The sequence below is a fragment of the Rhinatrema bivittatum genome, chromosome 6 (genome assembly GCF_901001135.1).
Source record: "Rhinatrema bivittatum chromosome 6, aRhiBiv1.1, whole genome shotgun sequence".
Taxonomy (NCBI): Eukaryota; Metazoa; Chordata; class Amphibia; order Gymnophiona; family Rhinatrematidae; genus Rhinatrema; species Rhinatrema bivittatum.
In genome coordinates, this window is record NC_042620.1 from 256,355,246 (window position 1) to 256,383,063 (window position 27,818).

The 27,818-nt window shown below is 45.5% G+C and overlaps 1 protein-coding gene across 2 annotated transcripts in view; it reads right to left on the reverse strand.

Moving 5' to 3' along the window:
* FUS (FUS RNA binding protein) overlaps positions 1 to 27,818 on the reverse strand; it is a 91,475-nt gene that overhangs the window by 16,912 nt on the left and 46,745 nt on the right. For both annotated transcript variants that reach the window (XM_029606881.1, XM_029606880.1), the window contains exon 10: positions 22,235 to 22,364. In XM_029606881.1, the coding sequence (XP_029462741.1) occupies positions 22,235 to 22,364 (130 nt within the window). The remainder of the gene's footprint in view (positions 1 to 22,234; positions 22,365 to 27,818) is intronic.

Sequence of the window (27,818 nt, forward strand, 5' to 3'; positions counted from 1 at the left end):
AGAGTCTCACAAGCGGATATCCCCTCCCGCTTTTTAGAATATTACAGCATCCTATATAGTACAAAACCTCGCAATGCTGACCACGCCATCATTTTTCCAAGATTTTCCCTGGCCCACGCTCTCTTCTGCCCAATCTGCTCTCCTGAATAAGCAGATCATGGATGGGGAAATTTACTCTGTGATACAGGGCCTGACTCTAGGGAAAGCCGCAGGGCAGGACAGGCTAGGGGCCGAATTCTATAGAATATTGAAATTTCTTCTCCTCCCTACATTGACCCCCTTTTATAATAACTTGGACGCTACTAAAAATCGATGCCCCTAATATGAATCAGTCGATTGTGGTACTCCCCAAGCAGGGTAAGAACCCACTGGATGTGGCAGCCTATCGCCCCATATCTCTCAAAAATGTTGACAGATTTTTGCTGCAGTTTTAGAGGCTAGGCTAAACTCTATCCTCCCAGATCTGATATAGCTGGATCAAATGGGGTTTGTCATGGGCCGACAGGGGGTAAGAAATGTCTGCCGCCTTATTGCATCTCTAAATTACCGACCCTCAACGGAAGTGATGTATTTGAGCCTCGATACTGAAAAAGCATCACCCTGCAGGCAAGAAATCAAGCCCTGTGCTGAGGAACCCTATTACCAGGCATAGGAAACCACCTGGGACTCCCCCCTGAAGGACTCAATGGGCTGGACTGGTGGAATCTGCGGTTGTGTAGTTCCCCCAAGCTGCTTTCTGTCTGGCAATATAGGCATCATGAAGTAACAAAAAGTCTGCGGAGAAAAGCCTCCCTGCACCAAAACCAGCATGGTCTGGTTGAAAAATAGGCAAACCAGAGCTTTCCATATTTTTTTAATTAGCTTTAGTTAAAAATGAACAATCTGCCCTGAAAAATAGGTAAAAATAGCCAAAAGATTCTTGTAAAGAGTCTGCAGCTGCTTCAGCGGCCTCGTGAAGAGAGGGATCTGGACAACCAGATTTATACCTCACAGGCACCCAAGACCAAGCACACACAAGGGTACCAAATCCCAGCTCGGCCACCTCAACCGGACAGGGAAGAACCCTAAGGATTCTAAAAAAATAAAAGAAACCCCCAGAAGGCTCAAAAGAAAAAAAATTAGTCAACTGCAGAACTGCAGGATTAACAGCCTCTACCATCTACTGGAGGCAGAGAAATACTAAGAACTGCAGCTGGCACGGTTGCTTAGATACAGTGTCAGTGAGGGGGTTTTTTTCTCTGTCTCCATCTGCTGATGAACCCAGATGCCTGGACTGATCCAGGTACGTACAAGGAATGTCGTATTTATGGGATTGGTTTAACCCAGAGTCTTATTCAGGGACCCAGCTTGAGAGAGCACAAAGATTCCCTTGATTCTGTGCAGCCCTTCAAACATGCTGCCAGAAAGATCTTACATGACAGCCCTATTGTTGCCTATTCAGTGCATATTTGGAGGAAGGTATGCAAATTTTTGGACCTCACTGATCACGACTGATTATGCCTCTGGCTAAGAACCTGGATTTAAACTGTTCTTTTTTTTATGGATATGTTGAATTGGCAAGAAAATGGCTTGTAATTTCTGAGAGATGTGGAAGGTTAAGGGAATTGTCTTTTAAAGAACAGATGGATACATATCATGTAGACAAGACTACACCCCATATATATTTATAACTCCAGAATGTACTACTTAAAAAAATAAATGACAAGGGCAGTTCCCCTTGTTCAGAGTTCTTTAGAATAGATTCTCAGTGATAAGAAAAAACAGGCATGCTGTAAATGGTGGTAACCTTTACTTCAGTTAAAGCTAATGTTCTAAACTGGTTCAGACTAGAATTGTATTCAGCTAACTGCAGCATTTCTAGAAAACCAGAGACGTCACAGCAGGTTAGCTCAGTTAGTATAGCTGTGTTTAAAAAAAGGATTGGATAAGTTCTTAGAGAAGTCCATTACCTGCTATTAAGTTGACTTAGAAAATAGCCACTTATTACTAGCAACGGTAACATGAAAGACTTAGTTTTTGGGTACTTGCCAGGTTCTTATGGCCTGGATTGGCCACTGTTGGAAACAGGATGCTGGGCTTGATGGACCCTTCGTCTGACCCAGTATGGCATGTTCTTATGTAAATTATTCATGATGGTACTAAATCAGGAAATTCAGATCAATATCATTTCAGTTCATTAATTTACAGTTGGTGCTTTGCACTTTTGGGTAGTGTTACAAATCAGCTTCTAACAATAACCCTATTACCAGTAACTGAAGATTTGTTCATAGTAGCATATGGATTTTATACTTTTCCATACATTCATGTACATTGGAATAAAGAGGAAACATTACCAATCACTAGGTCTAGTTATTGCCTGATATTTTTGCAGCACCTCGTAGGGATGAGTTCCACAATACCTCTTTCATGTTTGGTGGTCTCGATCATTGGTTTCTTCTTTTTGGGGGGGAGAAAGAGACAGATAAGGGCCAATATTACCCTTGATTAAACGATTTCTCCAATGTTGGGTCTACTGAGTCTGTGGAGGGATGTCCCGCTTAACTTTTTGGGTTCTGATAGAGCAAAATTGCTTAACTTGTAATAGGTGTTATCCTAGGACAGCAGGATGTAGTCCTCACATATGGGCGACATCAGATAGTTTGTAGAAACTTTTGGCTGGCACACTGAGCCTATTGAGCATGCCCAGCATGCCATGATATTCTCTGCCACAGGGGTCTCCCTTCAGTCTCGTATGTAGCAATAAGCTTTAGCAAAAAATAAAATAAAACGTATTGGACTCAACTCCGCGGGGTGGCGGGTGGGTTTCGTAAGGACTAAATCCTGCTGTCCTGGGATAACACCTATTACAAGGTAAGAAATTTTGCTTTATCCCAGGACAAGCAGGATGATAGTCCTCACATATGGGCGATTAGCAAGCTACAGGCTGAGTCATTCTTGTATTATACCAACAGCATACAACCTGTGCAACAAGCACAACTGGTGTACTGCTGGAAAAATGAGGCAGCCTGAAATCACAGCAGGATGGATGTAGAAGGAGTTGGAGTTATATTGGAAATAAGTTCTTTAAGACAGATTGTCCAAAGGCTGAATCTTGTCGTACTTTGTCCAGACAATAATGGGCTGCAAAGGTGTGAAGGGAACTCCATGTTGCAGCTTTACATATGTCAAGAATGGGCACTGAACGATAGTGTGCTACTGATGCAGACATAGCCCTTACTGAATGTGCTTTTACTCGCCCCTGGAGAGGAATGTTTGCTTTTTCATAACAGAATTCGATAGTCTGCTTGCCAGTTGGAGAGAGTCTGTTTTCCTACCGCAACTCCTGGTGTATTTTTGTTAAAAGAAACAAAGAGCTGGGTGGATTTCCTATGGACAGCCGTGCGGTTTAGGTAAAAAGCTAGTGCACGTTTACAGTATGTGTGTAGGACTCTCTCTCCCTGGTGAGAGAGGTCTTGGAAAGAAAGTAGGCAAGACTTGACTGATGTGAAAATCCGTTACTACTTTTGGTAAGAATTTGGGGTGAGTGCGAAGGATTACCGTATTTTCCGGCGTATAAGACGACTGGGCGTATAAGACGACCCCCCCCTTTTTTATACATATTTTTAAGAAAAAAAATAATTTTACACTCAAACAGGAGCAACCCTATCTATGAAAAGGCAACACTACAAATACCGTATATCAGGCCCTAAAAACCAATATACCTCTTATTAGGAAAACAGAACTAGCAAGCAGCTATAGATCCCCACACATAAATAATTGTAAAACTATACTAATAAGCAGAATAAATGTTTCAAAACAGCTATGAACAGAATAACATCCAACAATTAAAAACTCATAAAAACTATTAAACATTCTCCAAACACCAATAAAATATTTCAAAAAAGCAGACACATCACATAATATTAAATAATTAAAATGGCAGTCAATTAAGAAAAATAAACTTAAAAAGCCACCTTTCCTTACCCCCTCCAGCAGCTCTCCTATTCCTCTTCCTCAGGGCCCATGTCTCTCACACACACCATACCAGTCATGCCCCCATGACCAGTTTCTGTCTCACACACCAATCATTTTCCAAACAGTCTTTGACACACACACCAGACACCTTCCTGAACAGTTTCTCTCATGCCATACACACACACAGGCTTCCCACTCCCGTGTTCTGCTTACCGTACATATACGGGCTTCTCACTCTCATAATCACTTTTTCTGTCTCACACACACACACACCAGTCTCTCTCCACGTGCACAGGCTTCTCATTCCCTGAATCACATTCTCTCTCTCACATTCACACACACCAGTCTCTTTCTCTCACACACACCGTCACCTTATCAACCAGTCTCTCTCTCATGCACGCGCGTGCACACACACACACACCCAGCCCTCCCGCTCCCATGCTCTCTCTCACATAATCAGGCTTCTTACTCCCATGCTCTCTCACATACCCAGATTTCTCACTTCCATGCTTTTTCTCTCTCACACTCACATACACATCAGTCATCTCTCTGAGCAGTCACTTTCATTGTCTCTCACACACGAGCTCGCTGACCAGTTTCTCTCACACACATGCTCTCAAATGCATTCTCTCACTTACACCCAGGCTGGCTGCTTCTCTCTCTCACTTCCAACCCCCCCCCCCCGAGCACAAATAGTAGCTGCAGCAGCCTCCTCCTCCAGCCCCCGCAGGCCAAGAAAGAAGAAACCCATCGGCCGCGGGAGGCTCATGCTGCTGTCTCCTTTCCCGATTACCAGCTCCTTCGACTGCTCGGGGCTGTTCCTGCTGTTGCCGCTGCAATTTTTTCACGCGGCACGGCTCTTTCTTCCCGCGCATCACTTCCTGTTCCGGTTCAAGGGGGGGGGGGGGGGGGGGGGCGGGAAGAAGAAAAGGGCAGCCACGGATGCAACAGCTTTTTTTTTTTGCACCGCTGCCGTTCCCGCTGGGCTTGAACGTGCTGATAGCCCAGCGGCAACGGCAGTGCGGTGCGCGGGAAGGAGAAAGCGTGCCGAATGAAAAAATTGCAGCGGCGATAGCAGGAACGGCCCCGAGCAGTCGAAGGAGCTGATAACAGGGAAAGGAGAGCAGCACGAGCCTCCCGCGGCCGATGGGTTTCTTCTTTCTTGGCCTGCGGGGGCTGGAGGAGGAGGCTGCTGCAGCTACTATTTGTGCTCGGGGGGGGGGGGGGGGGGAGTGGAAGTGAGAGAGAAGCAGCCAGCCTGTGTGTGAGAGAATGCATTTGATTGAGAGCATGTGTGTGTGATTGAGAGAAACTGGTAAGAGAGCAGGTGTGCCCTATAAGACGATACCCGGCGTATAAGACGAACCCCCACTTTTGAGAAGATTTTCTTGGGTTAAAAAGTCGTCTTATACGCCGGAAAATACGGTACTCTGTCATGCAGGAACCTTGTGTAGGGTGAGTGTGACGAGAGCTTGAAACTCGCTGACCCTCCTAACCGATGTAATGGCTACTAAGAAAAATACTTTCCATGTAAGAAATTTTTCATCACATGAATGTAGAGGCTCGAACGGTGACCGCATGAGTCTCTTTAGTACTATATTTAGGTCCCATTCAGTGACCGGTGGTCGAATGGGAGGCTTAAAGTGAAGTAAGCCTCTCATAAACCTACTTACTAGGGGTTGCGCTGTTATTGGCGCATCTCCTATGCCCTTTGTGATATGCCGCTATGGCACTTAGGTGGAGACCAGAATCCAAAAGCTGGTATAGGTAATCTAATAAAGAATGTATGGGGCGGCCGCCGGAACTTTGTACTTGCTTCAGGCTGGTAAGCCTTTACAACTTCCTAAACCTGATTGGTTCCTGGACTGCAGGAGGAGGGCTCTCCCTGCTTAAAAGATCAGCTGTAGCGGCGCGACGCTGCCACCGGCGCGTCGCCTAAGCCGGGCGCGCGGCTTTGGCCGGAGAAGGCCAGGATTTTATCTTCATAATACTCGGATCTTGTAAAGGTATTTACCTTTAACCTCTTCTCTCCATTTAAACTACCTGACGGCCTCTAAGATACACTTCTTAGTCATTTGAGATATTGTCGGTTTTGGTGCTTTCTTTGTGACTTTTGTATGATGCCACACACCAAAAGAAAAAAGCTAGGGTTAAAGAATTAACGTCTACCCCAGTTCCTGGTGTTCAAACAAGCATAGAAGAGTTTCAAAAGGTCCTCATCCACGGGGATGGCTGCAGCAGGGGGTATCAATATGGAGCTAGAATTGAGCCCCAAGCCTATTGAAACATCGTTAAGCCCCGGGGCTCCCATGAGACCTGAACCTCCGCAAAACAGGAATACTGAATTAACATCAATAAGAACATCAGTTCCCACAACCCAGAGGAGCTCAGGGATAACAACTGAGTTTCCGGTGGGCCCAGTGGAAACGGGTCCCAGGGTAATAGAAGGGACGCAATGTATTATAACTGATATGGAGGACACTATGGGAGAAGGAGAAGGTGTAATACAAGTAATAACTGCGAGAGAATTTACTTTAAAAGAAATTGGTGAAATGATTGTACAAATGCATAAATCAATAAATATTTATTTAACTTCTTTTACTATAGAATTCAGCAAGCTTTACAATTGAACCATGAAGTTGAACAGAAGGTGGGAAAATTAGTAGAGGAAATTAAGGGGGTTAAAGAGAAAGTAGATAAAAATAGCGAGGTCCAAATTAATTTAAGATCAGAGAAAATATGCCTTGATTGATTTTCAATACTCTCTATTCTATCTAGAAGTACAAACTTAAGACTTCTTAATTTTCCAAAGATAAATCTTATTTCCCCATTAGATTATTTCGTAGTTATCTAAAAAATGTATTAAAATATACAGATTCCTCTATTCCTGCTCTATCAAGGATATTTTACCTTCCAACTTATAAGAATGATGAAGTATTAAATGCTTCGAAAGGAGAAATGGAATCAGAAATTAGTTTAACAGATATACTGGAAAACTCTTTTGAGGTGAATATACCACTGAGAGCGACTTTAATAGTCCAATTTTTTTTCCTTACAGAGAGAGATGCAATCCTGAGATCCTTTTTAGGAATCAGGAGAAAAAGTTCTATGGGCAAAGTATAAAAATATTTCCGGACATAGCCCCGTTCTACACAACTTCGTAGAAAAAAATTCTTAGTAATGAGAGCCGAGGCTATACAGAAAGGGGCTAAGATTATATTAAGGTATCCATGTCTCTGTATAATTATTCACCAAGATTCCAGTTATATTTTTAATTTTCCAGAGCAGTTAAGGGAGTACTTGAATTCACATCTCCAAAATGTCCCATAGGTAGGGAGGTTAGTAATTATAACTGAGGGTCAGACAATTATTATATTAAAGTTATTTCTTGAATAGAGCTCCACTATTATAGATGTGTATTCTTATTTTCTTTGCATAATGATTGATGAAGATAATTCAATTTTGATTTCCTTTGTAACAAATGTGTTTTTCATATGGATAATTTACATTTAATCGATAGATGTTAATTGTATGTTAAATTGAAACTCAATAAAAATATTAAATTATAAAAAAAAAAAAAAAAAAAAAAAAAGAATGTATGGGGCAAGAGAAAGGGTCAAACCCTTTTTGTGTGCACCACTTGGTAAATCTAGTCCACTTAAAGTGGTAAGATTTAAGTGTGGAAAGCTTTCGTGAAGCTACGAGAACTTTAGAGACTTATGTTGAAAGATTAAGTGGTTGCAGAATTAAGCTTTCAACATCCAAGCTGTCAGGGCAAGAGTTGTCAGGTTGGGATGACGCAACTTGCCCTGATTCTGAGTTACGAGAGTGGGCGCTGTGCCCAGGCAAATTGGCTCTCTGATCGAGAGGTCGAGGAGTATGGGAAACCATGCTTGTCTAGGCCAATACAGGGCTATGAGGATCATTGTTCCTCTGTCCTGTTGTAGCTTCATGAGAGTTTTGGCTATGAGCGGAATTGGAGGATACACATATAGAAGTCCTGTGTTCCAGGGGCGAGCAAAGGCGTTCCTGGGGAATGCTTGTTGACTGCCGTGGAGGGAGCAGAACCTTTTCACTTTGTGGTTCAGTTTGGATGCAAAGAGGTCTATAGTTGGGTGACCCCAGCATTGAAAGATTTTGCTCGTTACACATGGATCCAGAGACCATTCATGGGGATGGAAATGTCGACAGATCGTCCGCTAGGACGTTTTGTACGCCTGCTAGATAAGTTGCTGAGATGCATGGAGTGCTCTAGAGCCCAAGCTCAAATCTGCACAGCTTCCGGGCAGAGCAGATAAGAGCCTGTGCCTCCCTGTTTGTTTATGTACCACATTGCTACTGTGTTGTCCATCTGTATCAGTACAGTCTTGTTTGAGAGGCAGTCTGAAGGCATAAAGGGCATATCGCATCGCACGAAGTTCTAAGAAGTTTATCTGACACTTCATTTCAAGCGTAGTCCATGTCCCTTGTGTTTGAAGGTTGTTGACGTGAGCTCCCCATCCCAGGTTGGAGGCATCTGTGGTCAGGATGACTTGCGGAGGAGTCGACTGTTGGAATGGGAGACCAGCTTTCAATGCTGTTTGATTTGTCCACCAGTGGAGCGATAGGCATAACTGATGGGTGATTTGAACTGTGTATGACAGTGGTTGGAAAGCTTGAGCCATTGATATTTCAAGGTCCATTGAGTTCTTCTCATGGCCAACTTCGCCATAGGGGTAACATGTACTGTCGAGGCCATGTGTCCTAGTAGCACTAGAAGTTGATGGGCAGATGCAAACTGATATTGGATTATAGACTTCGCCAAACGTGCTAGATTGTTGGCACCGTCGTTTGGAAGAAAAGCTTTAGCCACAGTGGTGTCTAGGTCTGCTCCGATGAATGTGAGGAGTTGAGATGGCTCGATGTGGGATTTCTGATAGTTGATGAGAAATCCCAGGGAGTGTAATAGTATTATTGTGCTTTCTAAGGCAGACAGAGCTCCCTGCCTGGATGGACTTCTGATTAGCCAATCGTCTAGGTATGGAAAAACATGAATGTTTTTTTCTTGGATGTGCAGCAGCCACTGCTAGACATTTCGTGAATACTCGAGGAGCAGAGGCAAGGCCGAATGGTAAGACTCGATATTGGTAATGATGTTTTCCCAAGAATTGCAGATACTTGCAATGTTGTGTGGAAATGGGTATGTGTGCATAAGCATCTTGAAGATCTAGAGAACAGAGACAATCTCCCAGTTGAAGCAAAGGAAGGATGGTTCCCAGAGATACCATCCGAAATTTTTCTTTTTGAAGAAATTTGTTGAGATTGTGGAGGTCTAAGATAGGGCAAAGGCCGCCTGTTTTTTTTTTTGGAATTAGGAAATAGCGGGAATAGAACCCCATGCCTTGTTGAGACCGGGGCACTGGTTCGATAGCCCTGGCAATCAGCAAAATAGAGAGTTCTACTTGGAGTTGAGGTGTGATGACCAAGCTTGTCCAAAGTGGAATGGGTGGAGAATGCAGGGGTATTGTTTTGATTTTACACAGTATCCCCGATTTAGTATGGCTAATACCCATTGGTCCTTTGTGATGAGACTCCATTGGTGTTTGAAATAATGACGACCTCCTACTGGCAAGTGGGGCATAGGGTTGATGGAAAGGCTTATGTTCTCTTGATTTGTTTCAAAAACCTGCTGCCGGACCAGTTTGCAGTGGTGGTTGGTTTTTTTTTGTTGTTTTGGCTGACGTGGATGTCCCCCTTTGTGGTGGACGGTATGGACGCGCTGAAGAAGCAGGTAGGTAATATCTTCTAGGTCTACAGAAGGGTCTTCTGGTGTCCCTTCGAGTTGATTTTCTTAGGGAGGATGGCTGATCTGCTGGCAGTTTGGAGAGCTGGTGGAGTGTCTCGTGGTGATCTTTTAACTGAGAGACTGTAGCCTGAATCTTTTCCCCTTTTCCAGTACAAGGGAGATCTGCCAATCTTTCCTGGACTTCTTGCCTGAGGTCCGAGGCCTTAAGACAAGCCCACCTTCTTGCATTAATTGCTGATGCTGACAGGCGAGTTGATGTAAGCTATCTAGGAACCTTTGCTCCTTTCCTGGTGGGACAGAAGAGTAAGGTTTGTTTTCTGGCTTTTTTCTGAGTGATGAGGCAGTTGGGGCTTTTGGAAACCTGGAGCATGTTGCACCAGGTATGTGGCATCTGTTATTTGATTCACCGCTTGTACTGAACAGGGATATTCCCACATCCTTTGTTGGAGTTCTAAAAGGACTTCATGGATTGGGATTGCCATTACCTCCTTTAGTGCATCCATGAATTGAAGGAGTTTCTAGGGCCTTGTGTCTGGTGTCGTCCTCTGTCATTAATTCAAAGGGAATTGTGTCTGCCATTTCCTTAATGAAATTTGTGAAGGACAAATCTTCAGGAGGGGACTTTCTCCTCTCTTCTGGTGGAGAAGGCTCAGATTGTAATTCTTCTGACTCAGTATCAGAGTTGACATCCTTCCAGGGAGTATACTGAGGATAAGGTGATTCAGGATCCTCTGGCTGTATGTGATGCTTTATTATAAAAGCAGATTTTGATGGAATCTGCTTTGGCATCATAGGAGGTAATGAAGGCATCTATGCAGAATCGATAGGCCTCAATGGTAATCTATGTCGGGTGTCACCCGATGGACCGGGACGCATTGGCATCGAGGAATCTTTGAATGGCATCGATGGTTTCCCCGATATTCGATGCCGGTGAAGGCCCGATAGCCCTGGAACGGAATCAGAGTCCCTACCCATCTTCCTCCGATGACCCAGGAATCGGAATGGAAGGAGTCACTGGTGGGTGAATCGGCAATGGAGTCGATGGTTGCATTGGTGGTACCGGCGTCGGTGCTGGAGAAATTATTCCCATCAAGGCGTCGAGTTTGTTCAGCAAAGGCTGAAAAATCGACAGATCCGATATCTATGTCGGTACAGATGGTACTGTAGGAGGCTGGAAGTTTCGAAAAGCCTTGACGATGGCCTGCTGGACCATGGTAGTCACCTCTTCCCTGGAAACTGGGACTGGGTTTACTGTCACTGGGGAAGGTAAGACTGGCGCTACTGGCACTTCCACGACTAAGCATGGTGGCACATTCTCTAACACCAAGCCTGGTAGAGCGCACCTCGGTTCCTCGGATACGGTAGGACGTGTTGGTTCCAGTCCCAGACTCGTTTTGGCATCGGCTCTGTGTCGATGGCTGTGGCGTCTTTTTTCCCCGATGTTCCTTCGATGCCGAGGAAGACTATAGAGGACGCCGATGGAGTCTGTGAGACGGTCACCGGTCCTTTTTTCTCCTCTATGTTTTGTCACTGAGGGAGGTGTTATTCTTGGAGACTATGTGGACGATGACGATGGGGTTCTCTTAAACAATTCCTCCATCTTGTCCAAACGGGTACGCCTGCCCTTTGGTGTCATCTGGGCACTGGTTGTACAAGCCCGGACCTCATGGCCTGATCCCAGGCACAAAACACAAACACTGTGAGAGTTGGTAATTGACAGTCCGGTTACAATCCAGACATTTCTTGAATCCAGAGGCCATGATAAAAAACTAGGCCGAATAATGGTCGATGACCGGCAGGTATCGTTAGTGAGGGTGACCGGAATCGACCGAAAATTGATTAAAAAAATGTACTCACCAAAACTGTGTCGAAGGGAGACCCGATGACAATTTGTGACTAAAAAAAGTTTTCTTCACTGCGGAAAAAAGTGAGGGAAAATTTCCCAGAGCTCCTAATCTGCTTTGCTAACAGCAAGGCGGGAAAAAAAAAAAAAAAAAAAGACTGAAGGAAGACCCCTGTGGCTGAGAATATCATGGCATGCTCAGTAGGCTCAGTGTGCCAGCCAAAGGTTTCTAGAAACTTTTGACAAAAAAGTTTTCCGTACCAGGGCTCCATCTGATGAGGTCACCCATATGTGAGGACTATCATCCTGCTTGTCCTGGGATAAAAGTTCTTATGCAATGCTTGCTGCTAAACGTAATACTACCCACCCAGCTGCATTGGAAACAGCAACTAGTAGAAATTGCAATCCTTGAAAAGTTTACCTACTCTATAGAGAGGAAAACTGGAAATTACAATGTCATTTGGGGCAAGTTCTAGAGGTATTGGGAACCCATGAATGACCTCTTCTGATGTTCATATTTTCCTCAGACTGTGACTTCACCATCTCTTGCACTATGAGAGACAGATGTTTGAAAGTTTGTAATTTTTAATTATACCGATGTGTACGCCTCGGTTTAAATAAAAAATTTAAAAAGTTTTCTTCTGTGAAAAGCCACTCCAGATTAATCAAATCCTTTTGCCACCTTATGCAGCAGAAAGGCTTTCAAGGGCTCTTTCAAAGGCTTTCAAGGGCAGATGCTTCCTCTATCTCCTCCTTAGCAATATTAATTTTTCAAGCACTGAAAACAACGCAGACAGCTCTGCATCCCATCCCTCCAGGGGGGATGGGATGGGGAGGAAGTCCACCTTGCTCTAACTCCCCAATCACTGCTTACATCCCTGAAGCTCCTATAGTTTTCCAGATAAACTTTAATCTGGAGCCATTATCCTCATCCACATTTAGATCCACCTTTTCTTGGATTTCTACCTTTAGACTCCTGCAAATGATCAGCAAGATCCAGGGCAGACTGCAGGACCGAACATTGTCTCATCAAAACGCATGATGCAAATATCTCTCAAATTCCTTGGAGACTGAAACCCAAGTCAGGGAAGACCGTCCCAGAGTCTAGGAAAAGGTTGCTGCCCCTTTTCGGCTGGCTGCTCCCGATGATACTAGGTCTGGCTCTTGATCCGCAGGGCTGAGATATGGCAGTCCCTTCTCAGTATCCACAGCTTGAAAACAACCGCTATTCCATTGCAGTGCTCTCCCCAGCAGGAACAGACTGCCCTGAAGTCCCCACTGATAGTTCCTGCCAGGGACTCAATTTCCATTTCTTTGCATCCCTCTTTCCTCCAAACATGACAGCTTCTCTGCTTCCCTGACAAGATGCCAAGACTCCCACAGATGCTGCAGAGTGCAGCCCTTTTCCCAACATTCTGCTGCAGCCGCCATCAGCTCCTTATCTCCGCCAGCTCCCGAGGAAAACAAAGAATGTCTGATGGCACTGCAGCCTGGCTGAACACACAGTTTTGTGCTTTGTTCTTCTGCCCCCCCCCCCCCTTTTATTTTTTTTTTAAACAAACATTATGCACTCCAGCCAAGTCAATGAGGTTCCTCAAAGTATAAAAAGGCCCAAAGTAGGGGTGGGGAGAGAAGACAAGCCCCAAGAAGAGAAAATAATGGAAGCCCTCTAGACATGGCTCTGCTCAACCCAAGGGAGGGAGACATACTGTCGCAGGAAGCTCCTGAGGTGAATCTCCCCCAAAACTATGTTCAACTGAGGAAGAACTAGCCTTTCACCACAGAGCTGCCCACTAAATTGTTCCTCTTATCCAGCCTAACCAAATCTTAGTCCACAGCAGGGGATGATGGCCTACCACCTGCTGGAGACTACCGGCAGGCTGAGAACAGCACGGATGCATAAAAGGTGACAGTAGCAAATCTATCTGCAGTTGCTGGTCAGTGGGCAAAATCCTTGCATCTGTCCTAGTCTGACTGGATGAAGAGAAAGTTCCAGTTCTTAACTGCAGAGCACAATGTACAACCATATAGCTTATCAACTAGTATAAAGTAAGATGTGCATTTGGCAACCTTAAACCAGGATTTCCAGCGGCTCACAAGAAATAAGCTGGGTGCTTGAGTCTATCAGTGCTGCCTAGTTGCTTAGCAACAAGTTCCAAAGCTTCAGGATTGTATTCACATGGGAAAACTACTTTAATACATTTACTCTGATTTAGCTCATGCCTTAAATTGGTGGCTTGAGATGAGTTACATAGGTATAGTTGGCTTTTCCCATCTCCAGAAGGCATACAATCTAATAGGGAGATGCATCAAGCCATGTTAGGACATTATCGTGTGCTAAAAGCACTTTAATGCATGATAAGCCATGCATTAGTATTATACCATGCAATCATGCAAATAGTGAATTATGCAAAAAAGGGACGCCTATCACAATTTGTGACAACTTATCAGATGATAGACTAATTTAATGCAGAAAATACCCTTTTCATTTGCAATACTATGGAAAAACTTTAGCACACAATGGAGGCATTTTATTGTCCGACACAGGTATTTAATTGCACAACACTTTAGGAAGTTATCCTAAGCACGCCTATATTTTTTATTACAGAAGTTAACACAATTGGAGAAATTACTTCCCTGATAATTTCGTTTTCCTTAGTGTAGACAGATGGACTCAGGACCAGTAGGTTATGCGCTCTTCTGCTAGCAGATAGGAGATGGAGTCAGATTTCAAAGCTGACATCACTCTAGATATACCCCTGCAGTATACTCAGCTCTTCAGTATTCTCTTTGAAAAGCCATTGTGGATATATCTTGCTTAAATAGCTTGAACTGGATCAACTGTTTTCAAACTGGAGACTGCCAGTGCACTCACTTAACGCCGACACCGGACAAGCTGTGGGTGTCTTGAACTAGGGGTAGTTTAGTCTAGGTTTGCTTCCAAGGTCCCCCTTCTCTGGGGCAGCTGTGGGCAAGATGCTGAGTCCATCTGTCTACACTAAGAAAAACGAAATTATCAGGTAAGTAACTTCTCCATTTCCTAGCGTGTAGCCAGATGGACTCAGGACCAGTGGGATGCACAAAAGCTGTGGCCCACTTAGTACTGCCCTTGTGAAGGCTGAGTCTTCTCGGGCCTGAACATCCAGACAATAGAACCTGGAGAAGATGTGTAGGGAGGACCATGTCGCCACCCGACAGATCTCTCTGGACGACACCAGCTTAGTTTCTGCCCAAATAGCTGCCTGAGCACTAGTAGAATGAGCCTTAACCTGTAATGGTAAGAGCTTTCCTGCCTCTATGTAGGCTGCCTTGATTACTTCCTTGATCCAGCAGGCTATGGACGCCAGTGAAGCCACTTCTCGTTTCTTCCCGCTGTGAAGAACGAACAAGCGATCCATTTTGCGCACCAGTTCCGATCTTTCTAGGTGTTGCACCAGGAGTCTGCCGACGTGAGTTTTCAGAGTCCTTATGTTCCTCTGGAGATGGTAGGGAGATGTCTGGTTCAAATGAAACTCGGAAACCACTTTCAGTAGGAAGGAGGGGACGGTGCGCAGCTGTATGGTTCCAGGAGTGAATCTAAGGAACTGTTCCCGACAGGATAGAGCCTGTAGTTCGGAGATATGATGAGCTGAACATATAGCCAATAGGAATACAGTCTTCAATGTTAAGAGGCATAGTGACAGACCGTGCATTGCTCTGAAGGAAGCCCCTCTAGGAAGTCTAATACCAGATTGAGATTCCATAGGGGCATCGGCCACTTTAGGGGTGGCCGGAGTTGCTTAACCCCTTTTAGGAAATAGGTCAAATCCGGAGGAGTTGATAGCCGTATACCATCCACTTTGGCTCTGAAGCAGGATAGTGCGGCTACTTGGACCTTGAGGGAGTTGAGTGACAACAACTTCATACTGTCCTGTAGGAACTCCAGAATCATGGGGATCTTGGCTGTCCGCGGAAGAGTCCTGCGGTCCTCGCACCGGGCTTCAAATACTCTCCAGATCCGTATGTATGACAGATGCTGAGAACTTGCACTCACGGAGCAGGGTGTCAATCACAGCCTTCGAGTAACTGCGCTTCCTCAGGCGAGTCCTCTCAAGGGCCAGACTAAGAGAATAGAGACAGATCTTCGTGAAGGATCGGGCCCTGCCGGAGAAGGTGACTGTGTGGAGGTAGGTACAGGGGGGGCTCCTGCAAGGAGTCTGCATACCATGGTCATCTTGGCCAATCCAGGGCCACTAGTAGAATTAGTCCTCTGATGTTCTATCCTGCGGATGACCTTGCCCAGTAGTGGCCATGGGGGGGGGGGGGGGGGGGGGGGGGGTGTACAGTAAGTCTTCCTCTGGCCAAGTCTGGACAGGAGCCTTGATCCCTTGGGAGAGTGGCTCTCGTCTGCGGCTGAAGATCCTGGGGACTTGGGCACTGAGATGGGTGGCCAGTAGATCCCCAGCAATATACTATCAGTTGGAAGGCTGTGGTCGACAGCGTCCATTCCCCCGGGTCCAGGCTCTCTCTGCTGAGGAAGTGTGCTGAGACGTTATCTTTTCCTGCAATGTGGGAGGCCGAGATCCCTTGTAGGTTTATCTCCACCCATGCCATGAGAGGATCTATCTCCAGACACACCTGCTGGCTCCTCCCTGGCAGTTGATTTGAGCAACTGTTGTAGCACGGCAAGACATCACTCGAATTGCTTTGCCTGGGAGTATGTGGCTGAATCGCAGGCAGGCTAGTCCGAATGCTCAAGCTTCCAGGCGGTTTATGTTCCATCCCGCCTCTTCCTTGTTCCACTGTCCCTGGGCTGTCAGATCCTGACAGTGGGCTCCCCACCCTCATAGGCTCACATCCATGGTGAGCAAGATCCAGTTCGGTGGGGGTAGTCTTGTAGCCATCCCTGAAGCTGAGAACATACCTCCGCTGGTAGTTGGAGGTGGATCGAGTAGTCCTGGGACAGTGGGTTCCAACGTGACAATAAGCAGCACTGGAGCGGTCGCATGTGGGCCCTTGCCCACGGGACGACCTCCAGGGTTGATGCCATGAGGCCGAGGACTTGAAGATATTCCCATACCTTGGGGCGTACACTGGTCATCAATAGTCATAATTGTTCCATCAGTTTCCTTCTCCTCGGGGAGGAAGACTGTTCTGTTTGGTGTCGAAACGGGCCCCCAGGTACTCTAGAGAGAGGGCTGAGGCTGCTCTTGCCCGTGTTCACGACCCAACCGAGTTCCTGCAGTAGGTTCTTGACTCTGCTGGTCACCTGTCTGCTCTCTTCCGAAGACTTTGCCCTGATCAGTCAGTCGTCTAGGTAAGGGTGTACCAAAATCCCTTCCTTCCTCAGTGCTGCTGCCCCAACCACCATAATTTTGGTGTATGTTCTGGGGGAGGTTGCTAGGCCGAAAGGTAGTGCTCGGAACTGGTAACGGTAGACCAGTATCGCAAAGTGTAGAAAGCGCTGGTGATCCTAATGGACTGAAATGTGAAGGTAGGCTTCGGAGAGGTCCAAGGAGGTTAGAAACTCTCCTGGTTGTACTGCCATTATTACGAAATAAAGAGAGTCTCCATGCGGAAGTGTAGTATTCGCAGATGACTGTTGACGTTCTTGAGATCCAAGATGGGTTGGAATGATCCTTCTTTCTTGGGACAGATAAAATAGATGGAATAGTGCCCTGTATTTTGTTGGGGCATAGGAAGCGGAGTTATTGCCTTCTGGTTGAGTAGTCTTGTCAGATGGTCTTCCACTGCCAGTCTATTGGTGTGAGAGTGTCAGGGTGACAAATTTGTCTGGAGGGATGCTGCGGAACTCCAGAGAGTAACCTTCTCGAATGATGTTTAGTACCCATTTGTCAGACGTTATCTCAACCCATCTTTGGTAGAGAAGGGCATGTCGACCCCCTATTTCCTCTTCCTGTGGATGGGTCGGCCCATTCTCATTGGGGTGCATGGCTGAAGCCTGCCCCTGGGCCTGCTCCTCTCTTGGTCTGTTGGTTCCGAAAGGGCTGGGACCTTCTGGAGGGACTAGGTGTCTGGAACTGCAGTTCCTGTAGGCTCTAAAGTGTTGCGAGCCTCTGCCCTTGGTTCTTCTGGGGGAGGGGCGCTGACATCTTTTACTCGTGTCTTCCGGTAGCCAAGGCACTGGGGATTGGCCCCATATACTGGCTAACTTCTCCAATTCGCTTCCAAATAAGAGATCCTTTAAAAGGCATTCTTGTGAGATTCGCTTTAGAGGTCGCGTCAGCAGACCAATTCTGCAGCCATAAGAACATGCCATATGGGTCAGACCAAGGGTCCATCAAGCCCAACATCCTGTTTCCAACAGTGGCCAATCCAGGCCATAAGAACCTGGCAAGTACCAAAAACTAAGTCTATTCCATGTTACAGTTGCTAGTAATAGAAGTGGCTATTTTCTAAATCAACTTATCACACGCTTGTCAGAGATAGGAGTCACCGACACAGCACTGGACTGGCTCACCTCTTACCTCACTAACAGAGAATACCTTATAAAACTCGAAAACTTTGAATCCGGCCACGTCCCCCTCAGACAAGGCGTTCCCCAAGGATCTTCCCTTTCCTCTACCCTCTTCAATATATACCTCCTCCCTCTCTGCAACCTACTCTCAAACCTAGGCCTGAACTTCTTCCTATACGCCGATGACGTACAAATACTCATACCCATTCAAAAAACCCTCAATGAAACCATCCTTTTTTGGGAATCTTGCCTAGTCACCATCAACGCCCTACTAACCGACCTTCACCTTGCTCTCAATGCAACTAAAACCGAACTACTCTTTATATCCAAGCAATCTGAGCATGATTCCTCCACCACACCACCGCCCCCTAACATCTCCCCCACTCTACCCCCCGCCGTAAGAGACCTGGGAGTCACCCTTGACCAACACCTCAATTTCAAACCTCACATCAAGTCCCTCCTTAAAGCAGGTTTCTACAAACTTCAGATCCTCAAAAAACTCAAGCCTCTACTCCACACTCAAGACTTCAGACTAGTCCTACAGTCCACCATCTTCTCCAAAGTGGACTACTGTAACGCCCTGCTACTAGGCCTCCCTTTCTCCACTATCAAACCTCTCCAAACCCTCCAAAACGCCATGGCTCGAATCCTTACCAATACACGTAAAAGAGAGCATATCACACCCATCCTAATAGACCTACACTGGCTGCCCATCCATTTCCGCTCCCAATACAAAACCCTTACCATCCTTCATAACACCCTCTACAAAAACAACCCCCCTTGGCTTAAAGAAATGCCCCACTTCCACCTCTCAACCCGCCAGACAAGATCCACCTCCACAGGCACCCTTCACACCCCCCCCCTCAAAACAGCCCGATTATCCACCACCAGAGAAAGAGCCTTCACCATCGCGGGCCCCGTCCTCTGGAATTCCCTCCCTACACACCTCAGTCTTGAACCCTCCCTACCCATCTTCAAAAAAGGCATTAAGACCTGGCTCTTCAAGCAGGCTTACCCCAACTCCAGCCCCTCGTAGCCTTCCCCCCTAGTCCACCCAGTCTCCCCCCTCTAGCTTCTCCCTAGTCCCTCCTCCCTTATTCCACCCCAGCCTCCCTCATCCACCCCAGCCTCCCCCCTCCCCTCACCTGTTCCTATATCCCCCCCAGCCCACCTCTCACTCCTGCGCTACCCTTTACCGTCCTCCGCTGCATTATCAATTTTAAAACATTTAACCTGCGCCAAAAACCTTAAATCAAGCTCCCTTTTAGTACCTGCTATAACCATAACTGTTGTAAATAAGCTAATATTTTACATTTTTGTGTTTTTTAAATGTTCAAATAAGTTTTCATTATATCCCATAACTGTTGTAAGTAAGCATCCACTCTTCTCCCCTATATAATCTTTTACCCCCCCTTAACCGCTGTAATTAAACAACAATGTATAACCCCGTTAAGCAACCTCTCTTGTAAATACTGCTACGTTCCTTTTACCTGCTCAGCTGCTCTCTTTCCTCCTTACCTTCCTCCCTCTCTCTCCCCCCCCCCTTTTTCGCTCCTGCTCCATCCCCCACTCCCTGTTTTTTGTAATTTCCTCCTTTCTCAAGTTTATTGTAAACCGGTGTGATGTGCTTGCACGAACACCGGTATATTAAAAGCTGTTAAATAAATAAATAAATAAATAGCAGCAGGTAATGGACTTCTCCTCCAAGAACTTATCCAATCCTTTTTTAAACACTGCTACACTAAATTGCACTAACCACATCCTCTGGCAACAAATTAAATTGTGTTTTGAGTGAAAAAGAACTTTCTCCGATTAGTTTTAAATGTGCCACATGCTAACTTCATGGAATGACCCCTAGTCTATTATCTGAAAGAGTAAACAGATTCATATCTACCTGTTCTAGACCTAATGATTTTAAGCACCTCTATCATATCCACTCTCAGCCGTCTCTTCTCCAAGCTGAAAAGTCCTAACCTCTTTAGTCTTCTCATAGGGGAGCTGTTCCATTCCCCATGGTTGTCTTCTGGCTGCCACTACCAAGGCTACTCCTCTGGCTGAGGTACACAACAGATCTGAGTTTGCGTCCGTCAGGAAGGCTGAGGTCTCACCGGTATACATTCCGGAGTTTGCCTCTCTCGAGAGGAGCAAGCAAGAACATGCCACCAGTGCGCAGGAGGAAGCAATCTGCAATGTTATTGCTGTTGCTAAGGTCTGCTTAAGAATGGATTCCAATAGTTTATCCTGAGTATCCTTCAATGTAGCCTCTCCCTCAACAGGAATGGTTGTTTGCTCTGAGATTGCACAGACCATGGCGTCCACTTTTGGGAAACGCAGGCATTTCTTGGTTGCTGGTTTCAGAGGGTATAGGGCTTCCAAGGCCCGACCCCCTTTGAAGCTGGCCTTTGGGGCATCCCACTCCAGGTCAAGCAGTTCCTGGATGGATGGCTTCTATCATTGGGAAGTAACATGAGACTTCACGAAGGGACACCAGGATGGAGTTCTTCTTTGGTTCTGCCACAAGGTCCATGCCTGGAATACCCATAGTCTTCAGGGTCTGGGAAACAAGGGCTGGTAATTCATCCTTGTGGAAGAAACGAAGCATGGTTAGGTATGGTTCCAGGCCTGGAGGAATTTCTCCTCCTTCCAAGGAGCTGCTATCATCATTTGAGGTGGCTGGGTCCCTGTCAGGGAAATTCTTTGTTAGGCGAGGCATGTCTCGAGGCATCCGAGCAGGGCCGGGAGGATCTTGTGCTTCTGGCAGGGATTGAGCCCGGGGCGCAGACAGGGCTGATAGCGCCTGAACAAAAGCTTGCAGTCCTTGGAAAAATTCTAACTAGGAGAATGTCCCTGGGTCCATGTTAATCCCAGGGGGAGTCTGAGTAGGAGCCCCTGAGGTGCCCTCTTGTGGAGAAGCCATCTTAGAGATGCATAGATCCAGGGAGCTAATGGTCTGTAGTAATTCCGGACCCATCCTCAGTGAGGGACCAGGCTTTGGTTCCCCCTGGGCTTCCTTGCATTGCTGACACAGGACTCCAGGTCAGGCTGTGCGGCTCTTATGTGGCAGGCTGTGCAAAGAGCGCCTTCTGGCCTTCTTGGGTGCCGGTGCCTCTAGCTTCAATACGCGCATGCAGCTGTAAACGCAGCTGTGCGTATAGTTGCGTGTTCGAGGTGCGCTCAGTTATGGGTACGCATGGTTCAGTTATGCGCGGCTGTATTGGACATGCAAAAGTTAGGCGCATCGGCCGCCCGGCCTGCCCCGTGCATTACGCCGGTCGAGAAGGGAAGATGGCACAGACGTCCCCCATGCGTAAGATGGCGCCCCCGAGGACCCCTGTACCTGATCAGGGCCTAGCCCAACCAGTGCTGCTCAACCTGATCGGTGCTTTTACCTCGCCGGAAGAGAAACAGAATCTGTATGGCAATCCGAGCCTCAGAGAACAGAGACCTGAATTACAAGTTTTCTTCTTACCTGGTCTCGGCGGTTACCGACTGAGTGCAGGGACGGTCTCCAGCTGCGGGGGGAGAGGGCTTTACCTTCACCACCTCACTCTGTTGTGCACCCGCTGCCTTTCAGCCACTCTGGGGGCTAATCCATGCTGGGAACCAGCTACCTGACCAAGGCACACCTCTGAGGATATCAGAAATCACCTCAGGAATTCTCAACTGGGGGAGGGACCCTTAGGTTTCACCACAGGAGAGCAGGCCTTGATCTTTAAGGTAAATTGTCTCTTTTCTTTGCTGTAATTCTTAACACTATTCTAGTGTGTGGGATAGTGTCTGCATCTGCTAGGAGATGGAAAGATACTGAAGAGCTGAGGTTACTGCAGGGGTATATTTAGAGTGACAGCTTTGAAATCTGACTCAGTCTCCCATCTGCTAGCAGAAAAGCATATAACGCACTGGTCCTGAGTCCATCTAGCTACATACTAGGAAAATTTCTATTATTTTTACCAAGGCTTAATGTATCTAGCTATAAGATAGTACCTAAGGCAATGGAGGGTAAAGTGACTTGCCCAAGTTCACAAGAAGTTTCAATGGGAATTGAACCCTGGCTTTCCAGGCTACTACTCTAACCACAAACTATTTCTACAGTCCATGAATCATATGACCTATTTGGATTAATCCACAGAGTTTCAACATCTTTTACAACTTGTGTGCTTAGTAGAGAAAAGTCAACAATTAAAAATTTACTTACCATCAAACCAATCAATGGCCGCTTTGGCAGATGGGGGGTCATCAAAAGATACTGTGGCCTCACCCTTCAGTTTGCCAGTTTCCCGATCAGTGTAGAGATTAATCATGGGCTGGCCAGTTTTCTTGTTAGTCTAAAAGGCAGAAGCAAAACAGCTTCTAGTCTTCTTTCCTGCAAATTTTTCTATGGTTAGGAACCTTCATTTTCAGGTTTTATTTTTCCGGGGAATTTCAGTGTTTATTACAACCTGAACAAAAATGGGAGAAATCAATAGAAGAAAATGTCTGCCATATTTACAGGTAGATTTTTTGTTGTACAGATACATTTCCATGAAATTTTTTTTAAAACCTGAAAATGAAGATCCCTATATATATGGTTTAATTCATGAGAAAAATGATGCTGAAGGTCAAACTGTACATGAGGCATGTTAGAGGCTCACCTGATTTAAACAACAATCAGTGCTATTGACAACATAGTTCAGATTCTCGGGATCTGACAAGTCATAGTAATACTGTCTAATGAAGACAGTCTAAGAATATCGCCACCCCACACCCACCCCCAATTTCTTAACCTATACTACACTCAATGATTAGGTGAGGAATAAACAGTTAACTGAACAAATGTGAGACAGGAATTAGGCACCACCAGAAGAGATTTAGTGTGGTATGTTACCGAAAAATTGGTGTTATTAGGGTGTGAGAGGTCCTAGTTCAACTCCCAGACGAGCCCTTGCATTTGTATGTGAGGAGCTCCTGAGGAAAGTTGATACCTGCTAGTTTCCTTTCCTTGAAACCTACCAGACTATTCAGACAGATGGTTTTCTCCCCTACCAGCAGATGGAAACAGAACAAAAGCGTTACTGTACACCAAGGTACTTAAAACACACTGCTACATGCAGTCTCATAGTAATTCTCTCTCAAAAGCTAAACTAACCACCTCATTAGCAGGAGTACCCACATTTTTTTGTTAACCCAAAATTAGGCCAGACACCCCTTCATTGAGAGGGTGTGAATACACTGAAAAAAAAATCAATTATCCTCATTAACTGCATTGCATATATATATATATATATATATATATATATATATATATATATATATATATATATATATATATATATATATATATATATATATATATATATATATATATATATATATATATATACATACACACACACACACACATATATATATACACACACACAGAAGAGTGGTTTTTAATACTCTACAGACTGGTATGGTAGGACTCAAGGAAAGTAAGTTAGTAGGTAAAAACTAATTTGTCCTCCCTTATTATCCACCAGACCAGTCCAAAAGATGACCTATACCCAAGCCACCCTAAAAATCGGGAAGAACTCTGAAAGACCAGCTCAAATAATGCCTGCTCCAAAAGCAGCTGCAATTGTAGCAGGTACATCCAATCTATAATATGTAGAGTTTGTTTGGAGAACATATGCAATGAAAAAACAAAGTCACCACTTTATAAATATCCTGTGATGACACCAATTGACAGTAGATCAATTTAGATGGAAAGAGACTAACTTAGGAAAAAAATGCCCGAAACTGTAGAAAGAGGCCACTCAAAATTTGAGAATGGGATCTCTGCACAACAAGGCCTATAACTGAGATACGCCTTGCCAAATAGACTACCACCAGAAAAACTATTTTCAGATCCTTCCAGGACACTTCTCAGATAGGTTCAAAAGGAGACATGCACAAGGCCTTCAAGTCCAGAATTGAGATTCTATAGAGACCAATTTCCTAAAAGGACACAAATGCTTTACTCCCCTCAAAAATATGAGTATATCCAATTGCGAACACAAAGAAGCAGCTCTCTGCACCTTATCCCTGTAACATGACAGCATGGCCACTTGCATCTTGACGGAATTCAGGGCTAAACCTGTTAGAAAGTAAAGAGGGAATCAAAGCCTCAAATGGAGGCAACTGACTTCTGACACCAGACCTCAAATACTTTCCAGACTAACATAAGCCGTGTCTTCCTGGCTTGCAGCAAGGTCGAAATCACTTCCTTTGAATAGCCTCCTCTTAAGAGCCAAGACATGAGAGAAAAGCAATCCACCTGTTTCAAGCAAATTGGACTTTGATGAAGAAGCTCTGGAAATCTCAGTGGTTCCTCTACCCCCAAGTCCTATGAAATCAGCAAACCAAGGATGTCTCAGTCACTCAAATCACGTGCTCCCCCACAATGCCTCTCCCTCCCTCTAATCACTCTTCCTACAAGAAACTTAGGTGGGAAAAATGTACAGGAGACAATACAGAGGCCACTGTTGCAACAGAGCATCTAGACCCTCTGATCCTATGCTTTCATTGACTGAAAAACTGAGGAGTCCTAGTGTTTAACCTTGTTGCCATCAAGTCCATCTGAGGCAAAAAGTAAAACTGGTTCTTACCTACTAATTTTCCTTCCTGTAGTACCACAGATCAGTCCAGACTCCTGGTTTTGCCTCCCTTCCAGCAGATGGAGACAAAAAGTTTTGCAGGCACAGCCTGTGTGTGTAAGCATGAAAAGATAGACAGCATGTGTGTAAATGTGTAATTAAGAGCCTATATAAGTGAGAAAAAACATGTTCATATGTGAGTACTGAGAGCATGTGTGTATAGGTGTGTCATTGAGAGCTAGTGTGAGAGCGCGCTGGTATATGACAGAGGAGAAAGTTCCAAGCAAACCACTCCGCCTCCTGCTAATTCAGAACAATCTCAGGACACCTGGATATCAAACGTTCCCAGGTATGCAGAGCAAAAAACTTTTTGTATCCTTATTTTTCATTACTGGGTCTTTGTGTCTGCTATTTTGAAATATTGTTGGTATCTGGAAATATTTTATATGAGTTTTTAATTATTGGATATTCCACTCATCAGCTGTTTTGAAATATGTTCTTTTTGTTAGTACAGTTTTACTGCTGATTATTTTATATTTCTTGATTTGTTTTATAAGGATGGGTGATGTTTCTTTTTTCCTTTGTTACACTGCATACAGAGACTCTGGCTTGTTGCAGTTTCCAATTCAGTTTTTTCTGCATGCTTCTTGGTCTCTTTATTCTATGTTAGGTGAGGGACAGCACGTGATTCAGGTGAGGTTTTCTGCTGGCGTGTTGTTTCTGTGTAGGACTCTATAGCAGCCTGACTTGGTCCGTTTTCCTAATAGGAGATGTATTGGTGTCTTAAGGCCTGGTGTAATATTTTCAGAGACTTATTGTACTTTAAGTGTGATCTTACATAAAATGCACACATTTACTTGTATTTTGTTTTAAACATTGTATGGCTCTCATGAAATTACATTTTAAAATGTGGCGTTCATGGCTCTCAGCCAAAAAGGTTTCTGACCCCTGCTCTATCAGAAGATCTCTATTGCGGAAAATAGAATGGAGTTCCCTTCAGCAATCTGATGAAATCTGCATACCAGGGACATCTTGGCCAATCTGGCACCACCATGATCTCCAGACTAGTGTGCTTCAATTTTCTAAACCACTCTTCCTATTAAGAGCAAAGGAGGAAACATGCAGGGTAACCACTGCAGGCCAAAGTTGAAATAACACATACAGCCCAGTTGATCCATGACTGAAAAATCCTGTTTTTGCATTTCTTCTGGTAGCCATAAGATCCATCAGGGGTCCCCCACCCACTTGTCCACAATCAAATTGAACAGTCACAGCAAGACCACTCCCCTGGATTGATCACATTGTGGCTGAGAAAATCTGCCTGAATGTGCTCATTTCCTATGTGTACTGCCAAAATAGTTATCAGGTTTTCTTCTGCCCAAAGGAATAGGATTTCTCTCAGTCACCTGGGGGCTACCATCTGCTGAAGATAGAATATTGAAAGACTGAGAAGGCAGAATGACCTATGTACCCTGGTGTACAGTAAAACATTTGTTCTATCTGCTGGTAGGGGAGATAAACCCCGTTCATCTAGACTGGTCTGGACAATAAAAAATGAGCAGTTTAATCATTTCATCATACCAATGTTGAGATTTAGTGAGAGGACCACAGTAAAACTCTCTCTTACACCCACTTGCATACAGTGCAGCACATTTTACTTTCAGAAATTAGCGCCTACCCAAAGGTAGGCATACTTCTCCGGGCACCAGGAAAGTGCTCAGAAAAGCAGTAAAACTGCTTTTCTGTGCACCCTCCGACTTAATAGCATGGTGCTATTAAGTCGGAGGTCCCGAAAGTTAAAAAAAAATAATTTGAAATCGGCCCGCGGCTTAAAAACTGGACGCTCAATTTTGCCGGCACCCAGTGTTGCCCCAATGACAACCATGATTTTGGTGAATGTTCTGGGGGCGTTGCTAGGCCAAAGGGTACTGCTCGGAACTGGTAATGGTGACCCAGTATTGCCAAGCGCAGGAAGCACTGGTGATCCTGATGGACTGGAATGTGAAGGTAGGCTTCAGAAAGGTCCTGGGAGGGTAGAAACTCTCCTGGTTGTACTGCCATTATTATGGAGCGAAGCGTTTCCATGCAGAAGTGTAGAACCCGCAGATGACTGTTGACGTTCTTGAGATCCAAGATGGGCCAGAAAGATTCTTCCTTCTTGGGAACGATAAAATAGATGGAATAGCGCCCTGTATTTTGTTGGGGCGTGGGATCCGGAGTCATTGCCTTCAGATGGAGTAGTCTTGTTGGTGGTTTCTACTGCCAGTCTCTTGGAATGGGAGTGGCAGGGTGACAAATTTGTCTCTAGGGATGGCTGCTGAACTCCAGAGAGTAACCTCCTTAGATGATGTTTAGAACCCATTTGTCAGACGTCATCTAGACCCATCTTTGGTAGAAGAGGGCAAGTCGACCCCCTACATCCTCTTCCTGTGGATGGGTCGGCCCATTCTCATTGTGGAGCATAGCTGGAGCCTGCCCCCGGGGCTGCTCCCTTCTTGGTCTGGGTTCCGAAAGGGCTGGGACCTTCCGGAGGGACGAGGAGCCTGGAACTGCAAATTCCTGTAGGGTCTAAAGCGATGCGATCCTCTGCCCTTGGTTCTTCTGGGGGAGGGACGCTGAGATCTTTAACTCCCATCTTCTGGTAGCCGAGGCACAGGGGATTTGCCCCATTTGCTGGCTAACTTCTCCAATTCGCTTCAGAACAGGAGAGATCCTTTAAAAGGCATTCTTGTGAGATTCGCTTTAGATGTCGCATCTGCAGACCAATTCCGTAGCCATAGTTGGGTTCTGGTTGCCACTACCGAGGCAACGCCCCTGGCTGAGGTGTGTACCAGGTCTGAGCTTGCATCCGTGAAGAAGGCTGCTGCAGGTTCCATTGTCTCACCGGTATATGTTCCGGAGTTATTTGCCCCTCTCTCTCTCGAGAGTAACAAGCAAGAACGTACCATCCATGCGCAGCAGGAAGCAATCTGCAGTGTCATTGCTGTTGCATCGAAGGCCTGCTTAAGGATGGATTCCAATCGTCTTTCCTGAGTGTCCTTCAATGCAGCCATAGTTGTTCACTTTGAGATGGCACAGACCATAGCGTCCACTTTCAGGAAACACAGGCGTTCCTTGGTCGCTGGTTCTAGTGGGTACAGGGCTTCCAAGGCCCGACCCTCTTTGAAGCTGGCCTCTGGGGCATCC